General features: G+C 38.9%; 1 protein-coding gene across 3 annotated transcripts in view; it reads right to left on the minus strand.

Moving 5' to 3' along the window:
* PTPN9 (protein tyrosine phosphatase non-receptor type 9) overlaps nt 1-26,997 on the minus strand; it is a 91,389-nt gene that overhangs the window by 15,977 nt on the left and 48,415 nt on the right. Inside the window, exons 6-9 of one of the 3 annotated variants that reach the window (XM_023729838.1) lie at nt 15,795-15,905; nt 12,616-12,682; nt 12,354-12,501; nt 2,573-2,666 (exon numbers count right to left, since the gene is read on the minus strand). In XM_023729838.1, the coding sequence (XP_023585606.1) occupies nt 2,573-2,666; nt 12,354-12,501; nt 12,616-12,682; nt 15,795-15,905 (420 nt within the window). Of the gene's footprint in view, nt 1-2,572; nt 2,667-12,353; nt 12,683-15,794; nt 15,906-26,997 lie in introns of all 3 variants that reach the window. The other 2 variants (XM_004374759.3, XM_023729837.1) reach the window with 2 other exon arrangements.

Consider the following 26,997-nt stretch of genomic DNA (forward strand, 5'->3'; position numbering starts at 1 on the left):
CTGTGTTGATCATAACAAATTATGGGTAACCTTGCGAAGAATGGGAATTCCAGAACACTTAGTTGTGCTCATGCGGAACCTACACATAGACCAAGAGGAGCTGTTCGAACAGAATAAGGGGATACTACGTGGTTTAAAATCAGCAAAGATCTGTGTCAGGGTTGTATCCCTGTATGATGAGCAAATAATCTGAGAAGCTGGACAATACAAAGAAGAATGAGGCATCAGGATTGAAGAAGATTCATTAAAAACCTGCAATGTACAGATGACACAACCTTGTTTGCTGAAAGTGAAGAGGATTTGAAGCACTTACTCATGAAAATCAAAGATTACAGCCTTCAGTCTGGATTACACCTCAACATAAAGAAAACAAAAATCTTCACAACTAGACCAATAAACAACATCATGATAAACAGAGAAAAATATATATATACATACACAAACACATATTTTTATTGTGCTTTAAGTGAAAGTTTACATCTCAAGTTAGTTTCTCATACAAAAATTTATACACACATTTTTATGTGATCCTAGTTGCTCTCTCTATAATGTGATAGCACACTCCTCCTTTCCACCGATTTCTCCTGTCCATTCAACCAGCTCCTATCCCTTTCTGCCTTTTCATCTCCCCTCTGGACAGGAGTTGCCCAATTAGTCTCGTGTATCTACTTGAGCTAAGAAGCACACTCTTCACGAGTTATCATTTTATGTCTTATAGTCCAGTCTAATCTTTGTCTGAAGAGTTGGCTTCAGGAATGGTTTTAGTTCTGGGTTAACAGAGAGTCCAATGGCCACGTCTTCCGGTCTCAGTCAGACCATTAAGTCTGGTCTTTTAACTAGAATTTGAGTTCTGCACCCCACTTTTCTCCTGCTCCATCAGGGACTCTGTTGAGTTCCCTGTCAGGGAGGTCATTGGTGGTAGCTGGGCACCATCTAGTTCTTCTGGTGTCAGGCTGATGGAGTCTCAAACGGAGAAAATATTGAAGTTGTCGAGGATTTCATTTTACTTGGATCCACAATCAATACCCATGGAAGCAGAGTCAAGAAATCAAATGACATATTGCACTGGGCAAATCTGCTGCAAAAGACCTCTTTAAAGTGTTAAAAAGCGAAGATGTCATCTTGAGAACTAAGGTACACCTGACCCAAGCCATGGTATTTTTAATTGCCTCATATGCATGCGAGAGCTGGATAATGAATAAGGAAGACCAAAAAGAATTGATGTCTTTGAATTATGGCACTGGCAAAGAATACTGAATATATATCATGGACTGCCAGAAGAACGAACAAACCTGTCTTGGAAGGAGTACAGCCAGAATGCTCCTTAGAAGCAAGGATGGCGAGACTTCATCTCACATACTTTGGACATGTTATCAGGAGGGACCAGTCCCTGGAGAAGGACATCATGCTTGGTAAAGAAAAGGGTCAGTGAAAAAGAGGAAGACCCTCAATGAGATGGACTGACACAGTGGCTACAACAATGGACTCAAACAGAGAAGTGATTCTGAGGATGGCGCAGGACTGGGTAGTGTTTGGTTCTGTTGTACCTAGGGTCACTATGAGTCGGAACCCTCTTGAGGGCACCTAACAACAACAATATAATGTGTGTCACATTAAAGAGCCATTTCTAAATTCCTTTACTTTGAACAGCAACCTCAATCAATACTGGTTTTTTTTTCTTTTTTTAATGCTTATAAGAGGTAACCAGACAGAACTGGTATACCAGAACGAAAAAGAAGAAATTTAATACCTATTTAGTCATTGACCTCAAAATTCCAAGTATTAGATGCTATTGTAAATAAATTATATTAAAGAGCACTTTATAAAGGAATAAATAAATGATTATGTTATAGAGGATGCATAAAATGCGGGATCAATTAAATGAAAAAAAAAAAAAAAAACCTGTCCTAATTAGTTATGCTAATAGATTTTTCTGGTTTGGGATAAACTTTTCAGGGACAATATCATACTCTTAAAAAGAAACAAAGAATGATGTGCTCTGGAGAACAGTACTAGACTGACTCAAAAGTGGTTCAAATGATGGCAAAGACACTGATGTTAAAGGTACAAGTGAAGAGTTTGAATAAAATCAAGTTAATACATTAAATAATATAAAAGTCATTTAATCATTTCATCTCTCTCCCTAGACATTTATTATATACCAGCTAGCTAAAAATTTTTTCAGGTCTTCCAGATGGAAAAAATGAGAGGTCACTTATGATCAGAGTTGCCTTGTACTGATGCACACACACACTCACCAACTGAGTTGGACTCTGTGGCTATGATTTTACAACTAAGGAGTTTAAGGAGAAATAATTTAACACTTATTGATCACCTACAATATTCCAGACCTTGTGGTATCAGCATTCACATACAGTCTTTCATTTAATTTCCACTACAGTACTGTAAGATGGATGTTTCGGGACTTGCCTATGGTCACAGACTAGTACACAGCAAAATCAAAACTCAAACCTTATTTTTTTTGCTTCAGAGCCTGTATTCTTTCTACTATTGTAAGAGTAAGCTTCCCTTTGGAATAGTGCACCTGAAAAGATGGCATTTATCTGTCTACCTGAGTGTGGCCACTTCGTTTTGTCAGCTTCACTCTAGTTTGGTCCAGGCAGGGTACATCCCCATAGCGGTTCTTCTCTAGGTTTCCTGGTGACCTGAAAGAAAAGAAACAGACAAGTTAGGGTAAAGAAAAGGCGGGGGCAGTGTGTATGCATACGTACAAACAAAGTCTGGCAGTGCAAAAGTGGGCGTCAATTGCTGTTGGGGGTGGAGACGTGGGAGCTCTTCCCTCTCTAGTCTACACAGTTCCACATCATTTAACATTTTCTATAACAAGTATGTATTACTTTATAATCAGAGAAAATATATCTCCCTTATAGGGTTTCCAAGGCTGTAAATCTCTATGGAAGCAGACTGCCACTCTTTCTCCTGTGGAGCCTCTGGTGGTTTCGAACCGCTGACCTTTCAGTTAGCAGTCGATTGCTTTAACCACTGCACCACCAGAGCTCCTTACTACTTTTACAATCAGAGAAAGATATTTCCCTTCCAAAGAAAGGAGAGAAATGGGAGTACAAAACCAAATAAATCTAGCTGCCAATAAAATTTTCTACTACTCCTTTCTCAAAAGACATTAAAGATAAATCTCATAAGTTCCAGTTTAATATGGTGGGTTGACAAATGTTTTACTCCAATCCATCCAGTAGCCTCACTACAACGACAATAAAGGAACTAATCGGTATAAACCCAAAAGAACAAAGAAAGTAACAGCAGAGACATTAGCAGACAAAGGTTTCAACCCATACTTGACAAAGAGAAGGCACACTTGGCCAAGTGCAGGAAGTTAGGACCCAGGGAGGTACTTGCAGAAAAGTACACTGACTGAGCTTGAGAACTCCCACAGACTGGAAGGCTAGGTGAGGGACAAAGCTGAAAGCAGGAAGACAAGTAAAATCTGCATGACAAATACTGAGACTCATAGCCCCTTTCTCCTGTTCTGCTCCCATTACATTTGTATCCAGGCTTGGACTCTACCAGGAAAGAGACTGGAGAATTCTTTGGAGAAAGTGAATAGCCCAAGAGGACACAATTCTGTCATTTGCAGTACTACATCAACAAGATTAGGTAGCTGTCTGATCATCCCAATTGTAGTCAGCCATACAAACAGAGCTTTCAATTAGTTAAGGGCCTCACTCTTAAGTGTGAACTGACAGCCAAGGATCTCCAGATAATTAAAGCCAGCTCCCAACACAGAAGCAAGAGACTGATTCAAAGATACAGGAAAAACAAACACACAGAAGAGTCAGTAAGAAAAAGGAAGGTTATCACCAATATTCTCAGTGAGAAAAGAGAGGCACTGTATATATAAAACAAGAATAGGCTACTGTTAAGGACTGAATTATGCCCCCCTCCCCCAAAACATGTAATAGAATCCTAAACCCTATACCTGTGGATGTAATTCCATTTGGGAATAGGGTTTTCTTTGTTATGTTAATGAATCCACACCAATGCAGGGTAGGTCTTTTGAGATACAAAAAGAGCAGATTAGGCATACAGGAGCAACCACAAATGAGGGAAAGGTAGATGCCATGTGGAGATCACTGAGGAATGGATGAATGCCAGGGTTACAGAGGCTGAGACAAGGATTCTCCCCCAGAGATGGAGCCCTGCAGGCTTGGTGGTGCAGTAGTTAAGCGCTCGGCTGCTAGCCAACGGTCAGCAGTTCAAACCCACCAGCCACTCGGCGGGAGAAAGATGTGGCGATCTTCTTCCATAGAGATTAAAACCAAAAAATCAAACCCGTTGCTGTTGAGCCAATTCTGACTCATAGGACAGAGTAAAATTGCCCCATGGGGTTTCCAAGGAGCAGCTGGTGGATTCTAACTGCTGACCCGTTGGTTAGCAGCTGACAGCTTAACCACTGTACTCACAGGGTTGCTATGAGTTAGAATTGACTCGATGGCACACAGCAACAGCCTCCTAAACTGTGAGAAAATAAGTTTCTGTTCATTAAAGCAATCCACTTGTGGTATTTCTGTTACAGCAGCACTAGATGATTAATAGAGACGCTACAAAAAACGAACAATCAAGAAAAGGCTCTTGGAAATTAAAAACGGTATCTGAAACAAGAACTTGAATAGAAAAGATAAAAGGTTGAGGAACTTTCCCAGAACATAAACAAAAAGTCAAAGTGATAAAAAAAAATATGAGAAAAGTTAAGAAAATATGAGAGTCATTCAACAATAGGAGTCAGCAAACTATGGCCTGGCCACCTCTTTTTGTAAATAAAATTTTACGGACACGTAGCCAAGTCCATTTGTTTATGTATTGTATATGGCTGCTTTCACAATATGACAGCTGAGTTGAGTACACGCAAAAGAAACTGTAAGGTCCACAGACCTAAAATATTGACTACCTCACCCCTTAGGAAAAAGTCTGTCAGCCTCTGCTCTAGGAGATCCAACCAGACTGATAGAAATTCCAGAGAGACAGAACTGACATAACGCAAGGAAATGAAGTATGAAAAAAAAGTAACAAATTTCCTAGAACTGAAGAACGTAAATCTTCAGATTAAAAACACCAACAAGGATCCAACATAATGAATGAAGAAAGGACCCACATCAATGTGAAATTTTTAAACAGAAAGATAAAGAGATTATCTAAAAGTATCCAGAGAAGGGGGGAAAAAAACAGATCATTTACAAACGTTTGAGAAAAAAATAACATCAGATTATTCAGTAGCACTGATAGTATTTGAAAGGCATTGCCTTAAAACTTCTGGGATAAAATTATTTCTAACCTAGAATTCTATGTTCTAGCAAAATAGAATTTATTAGTAAAGAAAGAAAAAGATACAAGACCCAGGACACAGGATTCAACAAACTCAAGTGGGAAGGTGAAACTGCAGAATGAAAGCTGAGAAGCAGACCTAGAAACCAAACCACTACAGTTTATACTGGAATAAAGACCAAAAAGTTCTAGAAGTGAGGTCTCCAGGGGAAAAAAAAAGGAATTGATAGATTATCTAAAATATTTAACTACTTGGAACATAATGATAATAGTGTAAAATAAATCTGATGAGGCATATAGAAAAAAATAAGGATAGGTATGTAAAAAACTAAAAGCAAATGAAAAATATTAGGTAATTAACACCAGAAGAAACAAAAAGGGAATTGATAAGATTATTTAATATATTTGATCATTTCACAGAACCCCACTTAACTCTGCAGCAAAAAAACTTACATAGTCATAATAATATAAACTCTGACTTCTAATATAATAAAAAAATTATGACTTACAATTTTGTTGGAAAGATAGCTAAAAAGAATGTGGAGACCTGGTATAAGAGCTAAATGCTCACTTATCATAACAGATCAATAAATGTTTATAGTGGACAAATCAGTAAATATTATTATAAGCATTTTATTTAGAATTATGGAAGAGTACCAGAAGAAACAGCTACAAGAGTTGAAAACAGATGACTATAGGCAGGGACAGATTACCCAATAAGCAAGGTATGCACAGGCTTACTTACTCATCTATAGTGCACAATTTCACCCATGTGATCAGCAAGTAAACACAATTAAGCTTGTGTGTACTTTGTTTACTATGAGCTTGTTGCTTACTAGTTAATCCACCCCTGACTATAGGAGTGGAACTGAGGGGTGAAGCAGGACTGTTTATTTTGTTGCTGTTTTCTTTAGTGCTCTTTGATTTTCTTAAAGTATTTGCATATATCATTTATTAAAAGCGAAAAGAAAAAAAATTCCAAAGATTCTCCAATATAAAATAATACTCTATATTTTTCATGGATACGTATGTACTGTATTTTTATGCAAATAACGCGCGCCTTCTATAAGCGTCTGTCAACTGCACCTTCCCCCCGCAAGGTATTTTTGTAAATGTGCTATGCTAATTTTTTTTCCAGCAACATGTAAAACAAAAAAAACTGGCATAGCAGCATTTATGAAAAATACCTTGTGGGAAGTGCACAGTTGGCAAATAAACGTAGAAGGTGCACATTATTTGTGTAAAAATGCAGCATATGTAAAAGTATAAACAAAATGGACTAGAAGGAAACATACCACATTAATACTTCTGGCTACTTCTGGAGTAGGGAGAACTAAGTGTGAGGATTAGAAGGGACTTCTAATGAATTCTTTCCTTTATGTAATTAAAAGAAGACTTAAGGCAAAAATGACAAACTTAACAATTGTCCATGTCAATTCTGGTAATAGAAATAGTTTTTTGTTATATTATACTCCATACTTTTCAGTACTTAAAACAATTCTCCCTTCCCACACAAATATGCCTAGCTGATTTTTACAAAGATGCCAAACAATTCAATAAAAGAAGGATTATCCTTTTCAATAAATGGTGCTGGAGCAATTGGACATCCATAGGCTGTAAAAATGGTAGTGTGGGGGCATCAAACTTCCTCTAACTTCACAAAGGAGAAGAGAAAGAATCAAGATTATCAACATCAGCCCAAAGCTGATTCCTATGAGGTGGAGGTCAAATATACCTCCACTCTCCAATCTTTTTACCAATTCTGACACCAGCCATCCCTCCCATGGCACTCTACTTCTCCTGCTGTGGGTTCGATAATTCATTGCAATGGCCACGCAGAACTCAGACCACAGTCACAGTTATGGGGTTTATTAGGGAAGTAACAGATTACAACTCGGGATCAGGATCAGGATCAGGAAGCATGTAAGCAAAGTCTCCCTTCTTCAGTACAAGATGGCTCTCTCAGCTCCTTGCAGCCATGCAGGGCTCCTCTCAGCCCCCAAGGACAGGTTCCTCTTGGCCCCCTCAGAACAGTCTCCTCTCGGCACCCTCAGAACAGTCTCCTCTTGGTCCCCTCAGGACAGTCTCCTCTCGGTCCCCTCAGGACAGCCCTCCTCTCTCAGCCCTCAGTCCATGCTTGGGCCTGGCCTCTGCCCTCCTTGGACAAGTGTTACGAAGCTCTTTAGCTCAGCCAATAAGTGCCCAGAGGTACCACACTCTGCCAGTAAGCCTCCTGCCCACAAATGCTCAGCTTTTTCACTCCATAGGTTGGCGAGCCTAGCTCCATCAAATACCCGGAGTCACCCCATTCCACCAAGAAGCCTCCTTCCTGAAGGCTGTCAGCTCTCTCCGTGGATCAGCACACCCACTGTAGCCACCTTGCTCCATGGGCTAGGAAGCCCACTGTGCCGTCTCCCGCCAATCCCCTAGTTCTGCTGACACCATATCTCTGCCACTGCTTCTAGCTGTCTTGTGCAGTCTCCAGTGTTGCAGCTCTCTCTCTGTCTCCTGGGTCTAGAAGGTTCTCAGTGTAGGGACCCCAGGTCCAAAGGATGCACCCCACTCCCAGCTCTTCCTTCTTGATGGTGGTGAGGTCCCCTCTCTGCTCCGGGATTGGCTCTCTTTTAAGCATAGCGGGATGGCAAAACTGACCGATCCCCTCGTTAGGGTTCCATATATCTTATTTGCACAGTCCCACCTTTGCAAGGATTCCATGCACCTTAACTACGTTATTAGCAGGCTGTCCAATCCCCTTGATGGGCTACAAACACCTTATTTGCATAGTCCCACTCAATCATTTTTGGGAGTTACAATACCATGCATGGCTAAATGGGCCATACTAAGTAATTCACTGCACCGCACAGGCCAAAAAAAAAAAAAGAACATCAACCTAAACCCTACATTTTATACAAAAATTAATTAAAAATGTATCATGGACTTAAATGTAAAGCATAAAACTATGAAACTTAGGAAAAAACAGGAGAAAATCTTCAGAATCTAGAGCTAGGTGAAGTGTTCGTAGATTGAACACCAAAAGCATGATCCATAAAAGGAAAAATTGATACATTTTTAATAAAATTTAAAACTTTTGCTTCACGTAAGAGCCTGTCAAGCTGCAGACTGAGAGAAAATGGTCGCAAATCACATATCCAACAAAGAACCAGTATCTAGAATATATAAAGAACTCTCAAAACTTAACAGAAGAAAACCAACTATCTGATTAGACAACGAGCAAAAGACATGAAAAGATATTTAATCAAAGAGGATATACAGATGACAAATAAGCACACAAAAAGATGTTCAACATCACTAGCCATTAAACCAAACCAAGAACTAAACCCACTGCCATCAAGTTAACTCCAACTCGTAGCAACCCTACAGGACAAAGCAGAACAGTCCAATAGGGTTTCCAAGGAGCAGCTGGTGGATTCAAACTGCTGACCTTTTGGTTAGCAGCTGAGCTCTTAACCACTTCGCCACCAGGGCTCTAGGGAAATGCAAATTAAAATCACAATGACATATCATTACACTCCTAACAAGATAGCTAAAATAAAAATTAGTGGCAAAACCAAATGCTGACGGGAATGTACAATGGTACAGCCACTCCAGAAAACAGCTAGGCAGTTTCTTTGAAAAGTAAACAAGCAATTACCATACGATCTAGCAACTGCATTCTTGGGCATTTATACCAGAGAAATAAAAACTTACATTCACTCAAAACCTGGACACAAATGTTCACAGAAGCTTTACTCATAAAAAATTGGAAACAACCCAGATACCATTCAATAAGTGAATGGTTAACTAAACTATGGCACATCCATACTATGGAATATTAAAACAAAAAAAAAAATCCAAACCCGTTGCCGTCGAGTCGATTCTGACTCAAAGCAACCCTGTAGGACAGAGTAGAACTACCCAATAGGGTTTCCAAGGAGCAGCTGGTGGATTTGAACTGCCGGCCTTTTGGTTAGCAGCCAAGCTCTTAACCACTGCCAACACCAGGGCTCCTATGGAATATTTCTCAGCAACAAAAAGGAATGACCTATTGATACACACAACAACTCAGATAAATCTCCAGGGAATTATGCTGAGTGAAAAAAGCCAATCTCAAAAGGTTACATACTGTATGATTCCTTTTTTTTTTTATGCTGTAGGTGAAAGTTTACAGAGTAAATCAGTTTCTCATTAATTAATACACAAATTGTTTTGTGACACTGGTTGACAATTCCGCAACGCGTCAACCCTCTCCCCTTTCCCACCTCAGATTCCCCATTTCCATTTGTCCAGTTTTCTTGTCCCTTTCTGCCTTCTCATCTTTGCTTTTGGGCTGGTGTGCCCATTTAGTCTCACATACATGGCTGAACTACGTGTTATTGTTTTAAAGGCCTGTCTAATCTTTGGCAGAAGGGTGAACTTCAGGAGTGACTTCAGTTAAAAGGGTGTCCAGGGGCCATACTCTCGGGGTTTCTCCAGCCTCTGTTAGACTAGTAAGTCTGGTCTTTTCTTGTGAATTTGAATTTTGTTCTATATTTTTCTCCTGCTCTGTCCAGGACCCTCTATTGGGATCCCTGTCAGAGCAGTTGGTGTGTATGATTCCATTTATGTAACATTCTTGAAATGACAAAACTATAGAAATGGAAAACAGATTAGTTGTTGCCAAGAGTTAAGGATGGGGAGAGGGTAGAAGAGAGGTAGATGTGATTACAAAAGGGCAATGTGAGGGATCCTTGCAGTGATGGAACTCTTCTGTACCTTGGCTGTGGTGGTGGATACACAAAACCTATGCATGTGATAAAATTGCACTGAACTAAATACATACACACACAAAAGCAAAAATGGTAAAAACTGAGTAAGATCAGTGGATTATATCAATGTTAATATCCTGGCTGTGATATTGTACTGTAGTTCTGGAAGATGTTACCATTGGGGAAAACTGCAGAAACGGTACATGGGATCTCTCTTTATTATTTCTTACAAGTACATGTGAACCTACAATTATCTCAAAGTAAAAAGTTTAACACAAAAACCGAAAACTTTTTTTTAGCGGTATGGAGGGAAAAAATAAGAAGGAAAGAAAGTCTCCTGGTCCATTGGAACCCTGTAGGGAATACTTTGGTATCTACTTCATAATTCAGAATTGTAAGAAGACATAGTTTGTTCTGTTAAGTAGTTCTACCAGGACTTGGTGAAAGACAGGGGCCTAGAGCTGATGAGGATTCTGGATTCTAACTCCAAGGGGGAAGGGGAGTTCATTCATTCAATAAAGTGGCAGGACTGGGAAATGTTCTCTGATTGTAACACGACAGGTGGTTTGGATAATGCCAAGAGGATAATCCAAACCCACCTTTTTAATGGAGGTGAGGGTAGGATCATGGTAGAAATGACATCTCCAAGACCTCACAAACAAAAAACCCGTTGCTGTCAAGTCGATTCTGACTCATAGCGACTCTACGAGACAGAGTAGAACTGCCCCATAGGGTTTTCAAGGAGTAGCTGGTGGATTTGAGCGGCCGACCTTTTTGTTAGCAGCTGAGTTCTTAACCACTGCGCCACGAGGGCTCCAAAGACGTCACAGCTGGAAGTAATTCTAGAAGCACCCAGAGCAAGATCAGGAATCCCCAGGATAAGTGTGCCCCGCATCCCCCTGGAGCAGCCCAGCAGTCCTCCCTGGTTTATGGTACTTCCTTGATTCAAGACTAAAAACTCGCCGCTGTCCAGTCGATTCCAACTTATAGCGACCCTATAGGACAGGCAGACCTGCCCCGTAGGGTACCCAAGGCTGTAATCTTTACAGAAGCAAACTGCCACATCCTTCTCCTGTGGGGTCACTGGCATGTTCAAACTGCCGACCTTTTTGTTAGTAGCCGAGTGCTTAACCACTGCACCACCAGGGCTCCTTCAAGACTACAGGGGAATAAATTGCTCTGGATGCGACAGGTTAGATATAAACAGGGGTCTTCAGATGGTAAGGCAGAAAAGAGTATTTCCTCCTCTCAATATATGCTCTACTTTCCCTTTTTTTTCTCTTTCCTTTGCATTCTTTCTCTGCTTATTGGCTTCTTTCTCAATTGCTTCTTTTCATTTACTTCCCTTATCTCAGTTTCCTAACTCACTATTTTCCTGTTCTTTTGCTAAGAGGCTCTCTCCCTGCATCCTTTTTTAGAGCACAATGAATAAGCTGGACAGGAATTACACAAGGAAGAGATACTCACTGAATCATGAATTCCGAAAACATTTAACCTACAAAGGTAGGTAGATAGCAGAGTCTAACAGTCACATGTTACACATGGGAAAATTAAGGTGCCGAGAAGGGAAAAAACTTGTATGAATTACAGAAGGAATTTTTGGCTGAGCTGGAACTTGAGTCTGGGACCCACTGGGACGGCTTCCGTCCTTTTTTCAACACACAAACCCGCTAGCTGGAGAGAGATTTCTGCCTCAGCCAATTAAAACCTGAGGGCAACAGAGTAAGAGAAATTATCTATGGTCCACTACCAAGAGGTTTCAAGTAGTCATGAACTAGAGTTATAAACTAGTCAGGTGGGTTTGTGTAGGATTTGGGTAGAAAGAAAATCCCAAGAGGCAAAATTCCTAAGAGGCAACTCTTCTCTCTCGCTGATTGTGGATTATTTCAAATGCACCAGTACTTCTCCACAGGCTGCAGTGTCACACTACAATGCTCTAGGGAGACACTGCCCAAATGATCAGACCAAAGCATGCACTGAGGATGGAAACAGAGTGCATCCTGTTTAAAACCTACCGTTATGTTTTTGTTTTTGTTTTTAACACTTGCGTTTCAGGAAATATCAGAAAAATGTGTCCATTCTTACACGGTTCCTCTATTGGTACCAAAGACCTTCATTAGATGTTGGCAACAAGCACCAAAACGGGAGGTGCCTCTTTCTAGATGACCGAAACCATTATCCAAGTGAGAATGGTGCTCCTTAACACAAGGAAGAGCCTCCTTTAAGAACTGAGACGTGGAAGGAGCTGTTGCCAGTGCCTGCCAGAAGCACCATGGTAACTGATCCTTAGCCCAAACCTTTCCTACTTACATGGAACAGTGGAAAGTGCCAACAGGATTCTCACGACGGATGTCTTCATACTCCTCATAAATCCCCCGCTTTTGCCTGGTGTTAACATAGTCCACCAACTCTTGGATAGTCATGGCGTGGGGACCTGGAACATGCACCGATTCCCAGTCTAAGGCAGGAGGGAGGGAGAACAGGATGATCTCATCGAAGGGGTCTGGGTGGCCGTTCACCTGGGGGAGGAACTGGAAATTCCAACTGGCGAGGTCAATTTTGACGTACCCACCCAGGTTTTCAGGAAGGCACTCCCTGGGTAGGTGCTGGGTGACCTCAGATGTCTTCAATATCTGAATCTGGAAGGCCAGAAAGAACCATGTGAATATGTGTGGGGGGTGGGGGAGACACCCCCCAACATAGTGAAGATAAAGAATAACTGTGCTTATATTAGGCGTGGGGAACAGGATGAGATTTTCTTGAAATACTAAATATGCTTGTAAAAGAAGCAGACTGTATTTCACCTGTCTGGGATTGAAGCCTGTGATGGTTAAACCCTGTCATGACTCGTGGAACATACAGTATCCCACCCACTTTTTATGCCTCTGGAGTTCTTTGGGAGTACTTTTCCCACTGAAAGTATTTGCTTTCCTCCAGTGCGGATGTGTGTAATGGTGAAAGGTGAAAGAATCATTCACTGAAGCAAAATAGCTAGAGTATTAGGCAAAACCAGAGGTGCCCCATGTACCCAAAGGGAAGGTGCCCTGCAATAAAGCCTGCTACCCAAAACTGGTGGGCCAGAGAGGTTCCCACAAATAATGTATTTTCACATAATATTTCTCAAAATCTATATTATCAACCAAAAATTAAACACACTCAATGACTCAGCATATATTCCACTACTGAAAACACATGATATTGACAAAAAATTCAAAGCAGAAAATAATAAGGTCTTGAAAGGGTTAATGTTATATGTTAACCTGGCTAGGCCATGATTCTCAGTGATTTGTTAGATATTATGTAATTATCCTCCATTTTGTGACCTGATGTGAGCAGCCAATCAGTTGAAAGGTGAGTTTCCTTGGGGGTGTGGCCTACATCCAATATATATGAATATTCTGGCAAAACTCGCTCTCTCTCGATCCTGTATCCGACTCATCATCCTCTGACCTCAGGTTCTCAGGACAGCAGACTGCCACCTGACCAGCAGACTTTGGAATTTGCCAGCTCCCGCAACGCTGTGAGCCAGCAGCCTTCCACATGACCTGCCGATTTTGGGTTCGTCAGCCTCTGCAACCACAAGAGTCAGGAAAAGCCTCCAGCCCAATGCCTGATCCACAGATTTGGGACTTGCCAGCCTTCATAACTGTGTGAGCCATTCCCTTCAAATAAGACTCTCTTTCTATATTTATATATATGCTACACTGGTTTTCCTTCGCTAGAGAACCCAGCCTAAGACAAAGCACTAGGGATTTCCCAGCCAAAGGTATGACTTCCCAGAATGTATATCAGATTCACTCCTGGAATTTGTTATATACCTTCTGCAAGGAAGGCATAGTGAACAAAGGCTTTATACTATTAACAAGGCTTCCCAGTACCATCTCATGCTGATGCTCTCCTTTTGACCACTATGAACACATGGGTAGTAGCTATTTTTGTCAACCTCATACTAACGCAACCAATTCTAGGCCACTTATCTTGTGCTTTACTCACAGCTCAGTATGGATGTTCTCAAAAATAGGTTTCTACGAAAGCAAGACAAGACAAGCCACCCAGAGGCAGGGTAGCCCAAGAAAAATGCTAGATAAGTGATCATAATACCCAAATTCTGCTTCTGCTCAGACACAGCCATGCTATACCAAATTAGCCTAGTCAGTTCTCCCTGGAATCTATTCTCTCCAGTGTGGAATGGAAATGCTGCTCCTCCTAAAAGCTTGTCTCTCTCACTTTCACCTCCTCCTGGAATGCCCTCTTTTCCCCCTGCACCTCTTCAAGGACCATCTCACAGCTCACCTCTTGTGTAAAGCCCTTCCTGACTGCCCAAGGCAGTCCACTCCTGGCAGATGTACCAAACGAGGAGATAAATGTGCCTCTCAGAAATAAATTCTATTCTTTAAATCAAAGTATATATATCCCATAAAACCAAAACACCAAGCCCATTGCCATCAAATTGATTCTTACTCATAGTGACCTACAGGACAGAGCAGAACTGCTCCATAGGGTTTCCTGGAGAATGAGGTATGAGCTCCATTTTAATTTTTTACCCTAAGTAATTTTACTATACAGCCCTATTTTGATATCTATGAAGTCTTTGGGAGCCATACAAAGCTTTTTGCTTTAATAATATCCTGTAGCAGCACGTTCAATGGATTAATTATATGCTGTGCTATGTGTTTTCACAAACCACAGCCTTCTTTGCACATACCAATCTCTGTGCTCCCTATCAGGACCATGAGCTCAAGGGTAAGGGCTGTCTCACTCAGTTTTCAATTCCCAGGGCTCAGTGCCTAGACTGCAGAAGATACTCAATATATTCTGAGTTCATATATGCGTGTATACTGCCTATAATTCAGGTGCAAGAACCTGCCTAAGGAGTCCTCTCAGAGTTATCTTAGGAAACATCTCTCTTCTTTGACCCACTAGGACCCTAAGTAGCTTCCACAGAACTAAACATTTTCAGTTTCCCCTCTCTAAGCCAAGTCGCCTCAACTTTAACAATCTGTATTATTATTCACATAACCTCATGATTTCCTACCACAAAAATCTCTGATAATATTTCAAAAGAACAACTTCATTATCTTACCCTATATGTCAATGTTTTGTATGCCCTTTCTTTTAAGGGCTGCAATCAGTGAGTGAGGCCATAATCCTTCAGACCTGGAACTCTCAGGGGATTATGACAGAATTAAGATCATTTTGGACAACACTTTCTGAAGACGGGAAGCAATCAGCTGTCTTAAGGGAAAATACCAGGAAAAAAGGAGAAAGAGATAAGAGGGAGAAACTCTCCTCCTAAACCCTGGTTATCAAAGGGACTGAAAGTTATTTCCAGTTGAACAAATTCAAAGGTCAGTTCAACAAATGCAATTATATTAAAAGTTGTTAAACGTTAAAGTCCTGTGTAGTACTGGGCTAAATTTTGGAAGTAATAACTATCCCTAAGATACCTATAGGTCACAGTACTTCAGTACTATCTTTATGCAAGATGCTGTGGAGGGTGAGAGCCAAGGAAATCATGTCCAGTTCCTAACTTCAAGGAGCTTGTAGTACAGTGAGAGACACAGCCTGTACTGAGCTGACTAATGAGTAAAGCAGAGAATGTGAGTGAAAACACTAACAGAAGCAGAAAGTGCTCTACAGGAGAAGCCAGGAGGATTTTTTGAAGACAGAAAATTACTTGGCAGAATTTTGACAGTAGGGATGGGGATCTATCTCTCTACCTTCCAATAAGACAAAGCTAGCTTGCCTTACCCTCTCCCGGACTTTATCCTTCAGCAGGAGGCTGATGATGGAATAGGGCACTCGGAACCATATGGGTGCTCCCACAATCAGCACCTTCTTCAAACGAGCCGGGAATGCTCCCTGTGGAGAGCACACATGAGGATTTAAGGATACCAAATACTTTAGCTGTAACAGTGCCCCAACTGGACCTGTGACTGTTCAAGCGCAAGTTTGAGGTTTTCTACTCTTCTCCCCATTCTTACCCAGCAAGGGGAGCTGATGGCCTAATTCAGGTTTTACTGCAGTAGCTAGAGAAAAGGTAATTAAAAAGAAATTAAAAAATTAGAAGCTGACTTACTTTTAAAAGAAATGATGTTATGTTCTTGTCAACAAAAGCTTCATGGAGCAAAAACTACTTTTCTTATCAACAGCTAGCCAGCAAAAGCACAAATATATGCATCCTAGAAAAGCTCTGCTTATTAAAACTTTGTAAAGAAAAAATTAGATCTTCCTAATATAGTATGAAGGAGCCTTGGTGGCACAATGGTTAAGTGCTCGGCTGCTAACCGGAAGGTCATACCCATCAGTCGTTCAGTAGGAGAAAGGTGTGGTGATCTGCAAGATCACAAGGATTACAGCCTTGAAAACCCCATGGGGCAGTTCTACTCTGTCCTATAGGGTTTCTATGAGTCGAAATCAACTCCACAGTAGTGGTTTTTTTTGTTTTTTGTTTTGTAATATAGCGTAAGATTGAACACGAAACATTTCTTTTTCATAACCTAACCAAAAACCAAAAAAAAAACTAAATCCATTTCCATTGATTCTGACTCATAGCGACCTCATAAGACAGAGTAGAACTGCCCCATAGTTTCCAAGGAGCGCCTGGTAGATTCCAACTGCCAACATTTTGGTTAGCAGCTGTAGCTCTTAACCATTATGCAACCAGGGTTTCCTTTTGTAACCTACCTTTCTTTTATTCTGATATCCATGTATTTACACCCATTTATTTTTTTATCCATCTATTCATCTATGTATTCATTTATTCAATTAATAAATATGATCTAGGTGGCACTTGGGCAAATGAAGCCTGATAGAAATGAGAAATCCTGATCTACACATGGCATAGGACAAAATATCATGCATTCCTGGTGCACAGTGTTTGCTTTCATTCTGGTTTTAAATGTTCCAGCCCATCCTATGGGCAGGCTTACCATGTAATCTTGGCATTCTAACTAGGAAGAAATCATTCCCAAGGAATCAAAAAAAAAAAAAAAAAAAAAACCCCAGAGGAAATTGTAGCTAAATACCTTGAACCTCTCTCTCTATATATACATATATATATATATATATATATTTTTTTTTTTTTTACCACTTTCAAAAGACTGATTCCCAATGTGACATGCCAGTCTCTGGCTATTCTTCAGTTCTGATTTTAAGGGTGCACAAATACTCCCTGTAGAGAATACATGGTATCCAACACAAAATTCTCCAAAGATCTCTTCACTTAAGTCTGAGAAACTAACTTTCATCTCTTTCCACAAAGATGTAACAATTTATTTCAGGGCCTAAATAGCCAAGGCCCCTTAAACTGCCAGATCAAGATCTGGTCTTTAGAAATAACTGTATTTCTACTTTTACAGGAAATACACAATGACAATAGAAGGTAGCAGCCATTACATCTGCTTCCTCAGTGCAAAGAGCTATAGACGCCGGCCTAGTCCATTTAAACGACTGTATGGTACCCTCATATACTAACGCTGGGACTGTAAACTGGTAAGGCCTTCTAGAGGACATATGGCATTATTTATCCTTAAAAACATGCATACTCTTCGATCAGGTAATTCTATTTCTGAGACTATCTTAAGGAAATAAGCAGGGAGAAACAAAGAATATAAACAAGAATGTTTACTGCAACTTTATTTTTAATTGTTCAAAATAATACTTCAAAACTGTAAAGCATATATATGTACGAAAATCAGTAGTGATTAAGAAAAATGATGTATCTTAAAATAAGACTACTGTATAACTTTTAAAATGAAGATTTCAAAGAATTTTTTTAACTTTGGAAAATGCTTACAATATAATCTTAATTAAACTACACAGGATCAAAACTATAATCCTAGTTTCATTTAAAAAACTATATATACACATATATACTTGTACACAGAAAAAAGACTATAAAAATTATATCAAAGTTCAACAGAGTTTATCTCTGATAAGTAGGATTATGAGTCATTCTAATTTTCTTCTTTATATTTTCTACAATACTTCGTATTGCTTTTATTTTTACAAACTTATTTAAAATGCTTATACCCTTTGTTCCAATAATACTACTTCGAGGATATTTTTTTTTTTATTGTTGTGCTTTAAGTGAAAGTTTACAATTCAAGTTAGTCTCTCATACAAAAATTTACACATACATTGTTTTGTGACCCTAGTTGCTCTCCCTATACTATGACAGCACACTCTTCCTTTCCACCCCGGATTTCCCGTGTCCATTCAACCAGCTCCCGACCCTCTCTGCCTTCTCATCTCGCCTCTGGACAGGAGCTGCCCACTTAGACTCAGGTATCTACTTGTGCTAAGAAGCACACTCTTCACAAGTATCATTTTATGACCCATAGTCCAGTCTAATATTTGTCTGAAGAGTTATCTCATGAATGGTTTTAGTTTTGGGCTAGCGAAGAGTCAGGGGGCCATATTTTCCGGGGTCCCTCCAGTCTCAATCAAACCATTAAGTCTGGTCTTTTTACTAGAATTCAAGGAAATTTTTTGACATGTAAACAAAGATTTAGAAATAAAGATGTTTATTGAAAACTGCTTATTATAATGAATGGGAAAAAAACAAATATTCAATAACACTGAAACTAAATAAATTATGGTAAATACAGGATACACTTATTATTCAGCAATTACAAGTGTTCATAAAACAAAAGTTGCTGGAGCCTGCTGTATGTTAAAATCACATAAAATAATTAAGATCACTTTGAAAAACATCTAGAATGTCACACACCTAAATGTTAACAGTGGTTATTTCTGCATGATAATATTAAAGGCAATATATGTATTTTTTAATGTATATTGCTCTGAGTTGTCCAAAATTTTCTACAACAAAAAATTTTTCTCATTATAACCATACTGCCGACCTTTCAGTTAGCAGCCGAGTATTTAACTATTATGCCACCAGGGCTCCAGATTTTAAAATACAGAAGATAAATATGAAAAAGATTAGCTACACTACAGATAATAATCAGCATAAAAGTACACAATCTGACTTGTAATAGTGCTTGCACACAAGCACACACACATACCCTCTATTTCTTCTTTCACCACTTCATAAGAAACATGCAAGATAAATGAAGAAAAACGAAAAACATAATCTAAAGACGTAAAAATAATAAAGAGGCAAAGCATTCCTAGATGGTAAAAGATAACACTGTAAAGACGTCAATTCTCCCTAAATTAATTTATAAGTTCATTATATCCAAATAAAATCCCAGAATGTTTTATTTCCGGAACTTGACAAAATGACTCTAAAGTTCATCTAATGAAAAGATGAAAATGGTTCTTTTAAAAAAAATCTTATCAAGTTTATAATTTTGAAAAAGTGGTTACCTCCAGGGAACGGCGCTGGGGTACCTGAGGGAGGAGTGGGAAACTCTTCCTTGAATTGCTTTTATAATTAAAAAAAAAAGCAAGTTATAAAATAAAGTTCATTTTCAGTATGCATATTATATATCCGTAAAAAATTTACATAAAAACACACAAAAGTGCACATAGAAGATTAAAAGTGCAAAAACAGTCAAGACAAGTTTTGGAAATAATGAATGTGGGGAAGCTTATTTTACCACTATTATAAGGCTACAGATATGAGGCTATAAGTAAAACTGTGCATGTGTTGGTCTAGGTGGCTAGATCAACAGAATAGAACCGGAAGTCCAGAAATAGACCCACCAAAATACGGGAATTTAGTGAAAGATAAAAGGTGTTGTCCCAAATCAGTGGGGAAGAATGGATTATTAGTAAATGTTGTCAAGACAAAACAGCTATTTGAAAACAAATTATTTGACTGATAACATGATGTATAGTATATAATATGATGTCCTATATAAAGATTACAATGAAAAATATAAAAACATAGTGACATGATAAAAGACACCATAAAGTTGGATAAATTATAAACTGAGAAAAATGCTCATAATGTATTCTTAATAATATTTTTAATATTCTTAATAACAAGTCCTGTAAGTCAATTAGAAACAAATATTCAATAGAAAAATAGGTAAAGTATATGAAAATAAAAATTTAAAAAGAAACACAAATTGCCAATAAACATGAAAATATGCTCAGGTTCATCATCAGTAATAAGAAAAACAAATAAAAACATGAATAATAAATCAATGTTGATGAGACTCTGGTGAAACATGCTGTTGAGAGGAGTGTAAATTTGAATTAGCTTTTTAGAGGGCTGTTTGGCAATATGTATCAAAAATTTAAATGTGCAGTCTCTGACCCTACAAGTTCACTTACAGTAATTGAACCTGAGGAAATAATTAGTCAAATATGCAAAAATGTATGTATGTAAAATGATATTCACTGAAGTCTTTATAAAAACAACACAAAAAATGGCATGAACCTACATTTTTTTCTACTTGGTACACCCGTTTCCGTTTTTAATGCAGCCATTAAAAAAGTGAGGGGGAAGAAATGAATATTGACATAGAAAGAGGATGAAGATACACTGTTAAGTAAAACATAAGCCAAAAAAAAAGAAAAAAAAAAAACCAAACCAAAGCCATTGCTGTTGAGTTGATTCCAACTCATAGTGACAAGTTACAATCAGTGGATATAGTACAACTCCATTTTTGTAAAGAAATAAATCAAATTATCCTCATCCTGTATGTGTATATACAAGCATGTATACACACATGTATACATAATGCATATACATTTAAAAAGGCTGCATATATATACACCAAGCTCTTTACAGCAATAATATCCAAAGGATGGGACTATAAGTAACGTCTTAGCTCTTTGTCACTTATTAGTTGTATTACCTTAGGCAAGTTCGTAAATTCTCTAGGCCTAAGTTTCTAGATCTGTAAAATGGGGGTAGTAATAGTACTACCTCACAGGGGGGACGCCAGGATTAAATCAACAAATGAATGAAAAGAGCTTAGAACAGTACACAAAGTAAGCATGCAATAAATATTAGTAATGATTATAAATGCCTGCATTAATGATTTTTTTTTTTTTTTAACCAAGACGCATGTATTTCATAATCAGAAAAATAGAGATTTATCCTTCAGGGTGAATTCCACATTGTCTGCTAAAGGCAATTTTAACAATGTCTGGTTTAAACGCTTCATCTAAAGCAATAATTGAACAGTTAAGAATCCATATGGTGGCAACTAAAATATGTTATAAAACATTTTTTAAATTTAAAACTAGAATTCTAAAAAATTTACCAAGATGGGGAAAATCTATTCAGAGTAATTTAAGAAGTCAAAGATTAATACTTTTATCCCCATGTTATATTTTGATCCATAGCCTCATCACAGTAACTGCTGGAAGTTAATTCATACTAAACAAAAATCTGGAGTGTGAGACTGTGCATTAAAGATAAACATCAGAATGAGGATGGTGGAGGACTGTATTCAGAATTTTATCTCTTCCCAACATAGAGCAACCAAGTCAATAATATTAGGGCGACAGGACTTTATTTCAGCCTGCCACCATTTCTTTGAATTTATATAATAAAAACAACAACAAAAATTTATAGTATATTTTGGAGCCCTGGTGGTGCAGTGGTTAAGAGTTCGGCTGTTAACCAAAAGGTCAGCAGTTCAAATCCACCAGCTGCTCCTTGGAAACTCTATGTGGCAGTTCTACTCTGTCACATGGGATCACTATGACTCAGAAACGACTGGACAGCCCACAACCACAACAACATGGTATATTAACCCACCAGGATATTGTGACTTTGTTAAAAATGGCAAATAGAAAGTTTAAGTTGGGGAAAGAAAACCACTGCCATCGGTTCAATTCTGACTCACAGTGACTCTACAGGACACAGTAGAACTGCCCCATAGGGTTTCCAAGGCTATAAATCTTTATGGAAGCAGACTGCCACATCTTTCTCCCAAGGAGCAGCTGATGGGTTCGAACAGCCAACCTTTTGGTTAGCAGCTGAGCGCTTTAACCACTGTGTCACCAAGGCTCCTGTCAATATGTAAAATTAGAAAGAAGAAAAAAGTTACCCGTATGGAGAAAAAGTCAGATTCCTACATCTCATACCATACTCAAAAATCAGCTTCAGATGGTTTAAGATCGTAAATGACAAAAACAAAATCTCAAACTCATAAAAGAAAATAGCAATAAGTATGTTTTTTCCTGACTTCAGAGTAGGAAAGGACTTAAGACACAAAGCACACTAAACAAAAAAGAAAATACAGATACATTTAACCATATTAAAATTAAGAACTTCTGTTAGTCAAAAGGACTTTATAAAAAGAGAAAAAACAATCTACAAACTAGAAGACAGTATATTGATACCAATACCTACATAGACATAGATATCTAACAATTAATTGGTATCAATAATAGATTTTACTCATTTTTTTATTGGTTTATTGATTTATGGATTTGTAGTTTTTTAAATATTATTGATATATTAAAAAACAAAAATGTAAGTCTATAAATGGACAAACCAATAGGAAAATGAGTAAAAGCCATAAGCAGGCATTTCACAGAAGAAGAAACATACATGGCTAATAAACATATGAAGAGATGCTTAATTTCATAAATAAGAGAAACGTAAGTTATACCACAAGATAACATTTTATATCCATTTTTTGGGAACAAAATAAGAAGTCTGACATTAGTAAGTGTAGAAGGGGATGTGGATCAAAGGAAATGTTTACACATGCCAGGTGGGAACAAACACTTGGAAAACAGTTTGGCACTATCTTAAAAGACTTTCAAAGTTGAATCTCCACAGACCTTATGACCCAGCAATGCCATTCCTAGATGTATATTCTACAGTATGTATTCTCAACAGAGGGTGATAGTTAGTTCTTGGGTATGGGGAACAGGCAAAAAATTTTACTCATTTTATGTATAAACCATGGGTCACTATGAGTAGGAATCAACTTGATGATAATGGGTTTGGTTTGGTTTTGGTATAGTACATCTGTATTAAAATTTCATTGGGAAAGGAACGATTAGAGAAAAGAATGTTTTAAAAGGCTCTGTTTTGGATTGAATTGTGTCCTCCAAAAATACGTGTTGTAAATCCTAACCCTTATATCTATGGGCGTAATCCCATTTGGGAATAGGATGTTCTTTGTTATGTTATTAAGGCCGTATCAGTGTAGGATGTGTCCTAAGCCAATCGCTTTTGAGATATAAAAAGAGCAGATTAGGAACGGAAGCAAGGAAGCACAGACAAGGTAGATGCCGTGCCACATGAAGATCTCCAAGGAACCAAGGAACAGAAGCTGGAAAGAGACAAGGACCTTCCCCCCAGAGCTGACAGATTTCTAGCCTCCTAACTGTGAGAAAATAAATTTCTGTTCATTAAAGCCACCCACTTGTGTTATTTCTGTTATAGAAACATCAAGAAACTAAGACAGAATTCTTAGTAAGGCAATAAGGAAAAGAACTTCAGAAACACTTCCATAGAGGGACTCTCGCACACATGCAAAAGAAGACAAATAACAACAACGTTCACAGCAGCATAGTAGCAAAAATCATGAAACAATCCAAGGAGCCATCAGCAGAAGAGTGGATGAATAAACCATGGCACTGTCATCAATGGAACATTATACAGTCATGAAAAGGAATGAATCACAGCTGCATGCACAACATGAATTTCAGTACTACAAGGTTGAGTGAAAAAATAAGTCCCAGAAAACAACAAACAGTGTAACACCTTCTTTATAAAGTTCAAAAAGAACAAAACATTATTTAGACATACATACGTATCTGATAAAACTATTTTTAAAAAGACAAGGGATGATAAACAGAATTCAGGACAGGAGTTATCTCTGGGAGGGGAGAGAAAGGAGATAGCAGAGAGGAGCACATAGGCAGATGTAAGTTACTGATCATGCTCTAGTTCTCAGTTTGCATGGTGGATTCATGGGTGTTTATATTATTTTTTAAGTTAATTATTTAAAATAATAGGGCCTTGCAAGGGCCAGTAATGAAAGCATGTCATTTATGATTTATCCTATTCTACACATCTGAGGTCTAAAAAAAAAGGAAGAAAAAGACTACACTGATACATGGAAAACCTTATATAAAATAAAAATAAGTATTACTTTAATATACTAGCATAACAATTATATGTACAACCTAAAAGTGGTTAAGACCTCGGCTACTAACCAAAAGGTCAGCAGTCGGAATCTGCCAGCTGCTCCTTGGAAACCCTATGGGGCAGTCCTACTCTGTCCTATACAGTCATTATGAGTCAGAATCAACTCGACAGCAACGGGTTTATAATATAAATGAATAATAAAAGGGTATACCAAACTGTAAAGACTTATATTTAAGTGATGATTATAGTTTCTGTTGTAAAGTTGTAATTGTAAATAACCACTTCTAAAAACCTAGTTAAATAGTACTCCCAAGTGAGATCCTGGAATAAAGACTGCGTAGACTGCCAGACCAGTATTTTTCAAATTGCATATTGTAAGTTAGAAAGTCCTGAAATCGAGAGCTGGGGCCAAGATGGCAGAGTAGCTGAAGCTTCCCGTGGACCCTCTTACAACAAAGACCCAAAAAAACAAGTGATTCGATTATATACGGAAATGTGGGAGCACTGAACATCAAAGGCAGAGTTGAGGAACCAGATGGAGCAGCAGGGGGAGGGAGAGATGGTTCAGAAGCAGCAAGGAGTTGCTAGACCTGACCCGGCAAGAGCCTGAGCCCTTCAGGCCTGATCAGCTCTGGGGTGAGCGGTGAGCAAGGCAAGCAGCCGTGCTCGGGAGGCACATTTTCCACACTGGGAGAGACCCAGCACCAGAGAGTCTACACGGCCACCCAGAACCAGTGAGAAGCAGCCCTCAATCCTGCAAAAGGTAAGTAATTGCATACGGCCTACCGAGTGGATCAGAAACAACCCCCTTAGGGAAAAACCTCTCTCCCATTTACCTCCCCACTCCCTGTTCTGCACTGGGTCCCAGACCGGCTTCAGCAATTGCCAAGTCCCCTGGGCCAGAAGTAGGATCCGTCACATGCCCAGAGCCATTCTACTTGCCTTGGAGAGTGAACAAATTAACAATTAGGGGAAAAAATAAACTGCCAGCTATCCTAAGCCAGGAACCCACGGTAGGCACAGCTCCTTTGCCTAGGCACAGGCGTAAAGGATCCACGGAATTTGAGTGCCTTTACGCCTGCATAGACTTGTGTGGGCCCATCTCAACAGCGCAGGCCCTCATTACTGCAGTACAGCAGGGTATATACCAGAACTCTAACTTCAACTGTTTCAGCTATGAAGTGGCAGGTTCTTGACATTTGACACAGCTCTGCCCATTAAGTGGAGTCTTCACGTACCCACATCAGAAGCCTGAGGGCTGGTGGCTCCACCTACACCACCTAGCCACCTGCGATAGGGGCCCGTGAATAAGAGGTGCCCCCTCGTCCTTACAGCCAACAGCATTAGGTGCTCATAGTCCGGCTGCAAAACCCACCCACCTACGTGCTCTAGGGAACAGGGACACGCCTTTCTCCTGGATACTCTGGGGCAGCCATCAGGCCCCTGCCTTGCTCAGAGTGTGTCCCCCTGCTACAGCAAGATGCCTGCGCCTACACCAATCATCCATGCCTGTCTAAGACTGTAAGTGAGAGCTTACACCACACACTTGGTGGCTATCTACCTGCGCACCTGAGCTGAATCCATACAGGATGAGTGGGCGGACTCCTGAGCTCAAATACCTGGTAACAGATCTAACCACCTGGTGACAGGACATTAGAGCTTCAAAGGTGCCAATAATCAAACTATAGTTCATACAAGCAGCCTATTTGGGCATATCAAAACAAAACAAGAAGTTAGGACATAGTAAGCAAACATAAAATAAACAAATAAAACAACTTACTGATGGTTCGGAGACAAAAGTCAATATCAAATCACATAAAGAGGCAATCCACGATGGCTTCGGCAAGCTCCCAAAATAAAGAATCTAGAAATTTTCCAGAGGAGGAAAATTTCTTGGAATTATCAGAGGCAGACTATAAAAGGTGAATATACAGAATTCTTCAGGAAATTAAGCAAAACACAGAACATGCGATAGAAGAAATTAAAAAGATTAGAGAAGAGCATAACGACAAATTTAATAGGCTCCAAGAATCCATAGAGAGACAGCAATCAGAAATCCAGAAGATTAACAATAAAATTTCAGAATTAGACAACTCAATAGGAAGTCATAGGAGCAGAAATGAGGCAATGGAAGTCAGAATTAGGGACACTGAAGATAAACCACTTGACACTAACTTATTTGAGGAAAAATCAGATAAAAGGATTAAAAAAAAGAAGAAACCCTAAGAATTATGTGGGACTCTATCAAAAGGAATAACCTATGAATGACTGGAGTACCAGAACAGGAGCGGGATAACAGAAAATACAGAAAGAATTGTTGAAGATTTGTTGGCAGAAAACTGCCCCGATAGCATGAAAGATGACAAGATATCTATCCAAGATGCTCATTGAACCCCACATAAGGTAGATCCCAAAAGAAAGTCACCAAGACATATTATAATCAAACTTGCCAAAACCAAAGATAAAGAGAATTTTAAGAGCAGCTAGGGATAAACGAAAAGTCATCTACAAAGGAGAGTCAGTAAGAATAAGCTTGGACTACTCAGCAGACACCACATAGGCAAGAAAGCAATGGGATGACATATATAAAGCCTTGAAGGAAAAAAAATTGCCAGTCAAGAATTATATATCCAGCATAACTGTCTCAGATATGAGGGTGAAATTAGGGCATTTCCAGATAAACAGAAGTTTAGGGAATTTGCAAAAACCAAACCAAAATTACAAGAAATACTAAAGGGAATCCAGGTAACAATGCAAGACTAGAACACAGGACAGAGCAACCAGATATCAACCCAGATAGGGAAGTCACAAAAGTAAACCAAAGCTAAAACACTGAAAATAGGAAAGAGATGTCAATATGTAAAAGATGACAACATTAAAACAAAAAAGAGGGACTTAAAAAATGTAGACATA

This window comes from Trichechus manatus, unplaced genomic scaffold, assembly GCF_000243295.1.
Source record: "Trichechus manatus latirostris isolate Lorelei unplaced genomic scaffold, TriManLat1.0 scaffold00030, whole genome shotgun sequence".
In the NCBI taxonomy this organism is placed as follows: Eukaryota; Metazoa; Chordata; class Mammalia; order Sirenia; family Trichechidae; genus Trichechus; species Trichechus manatus.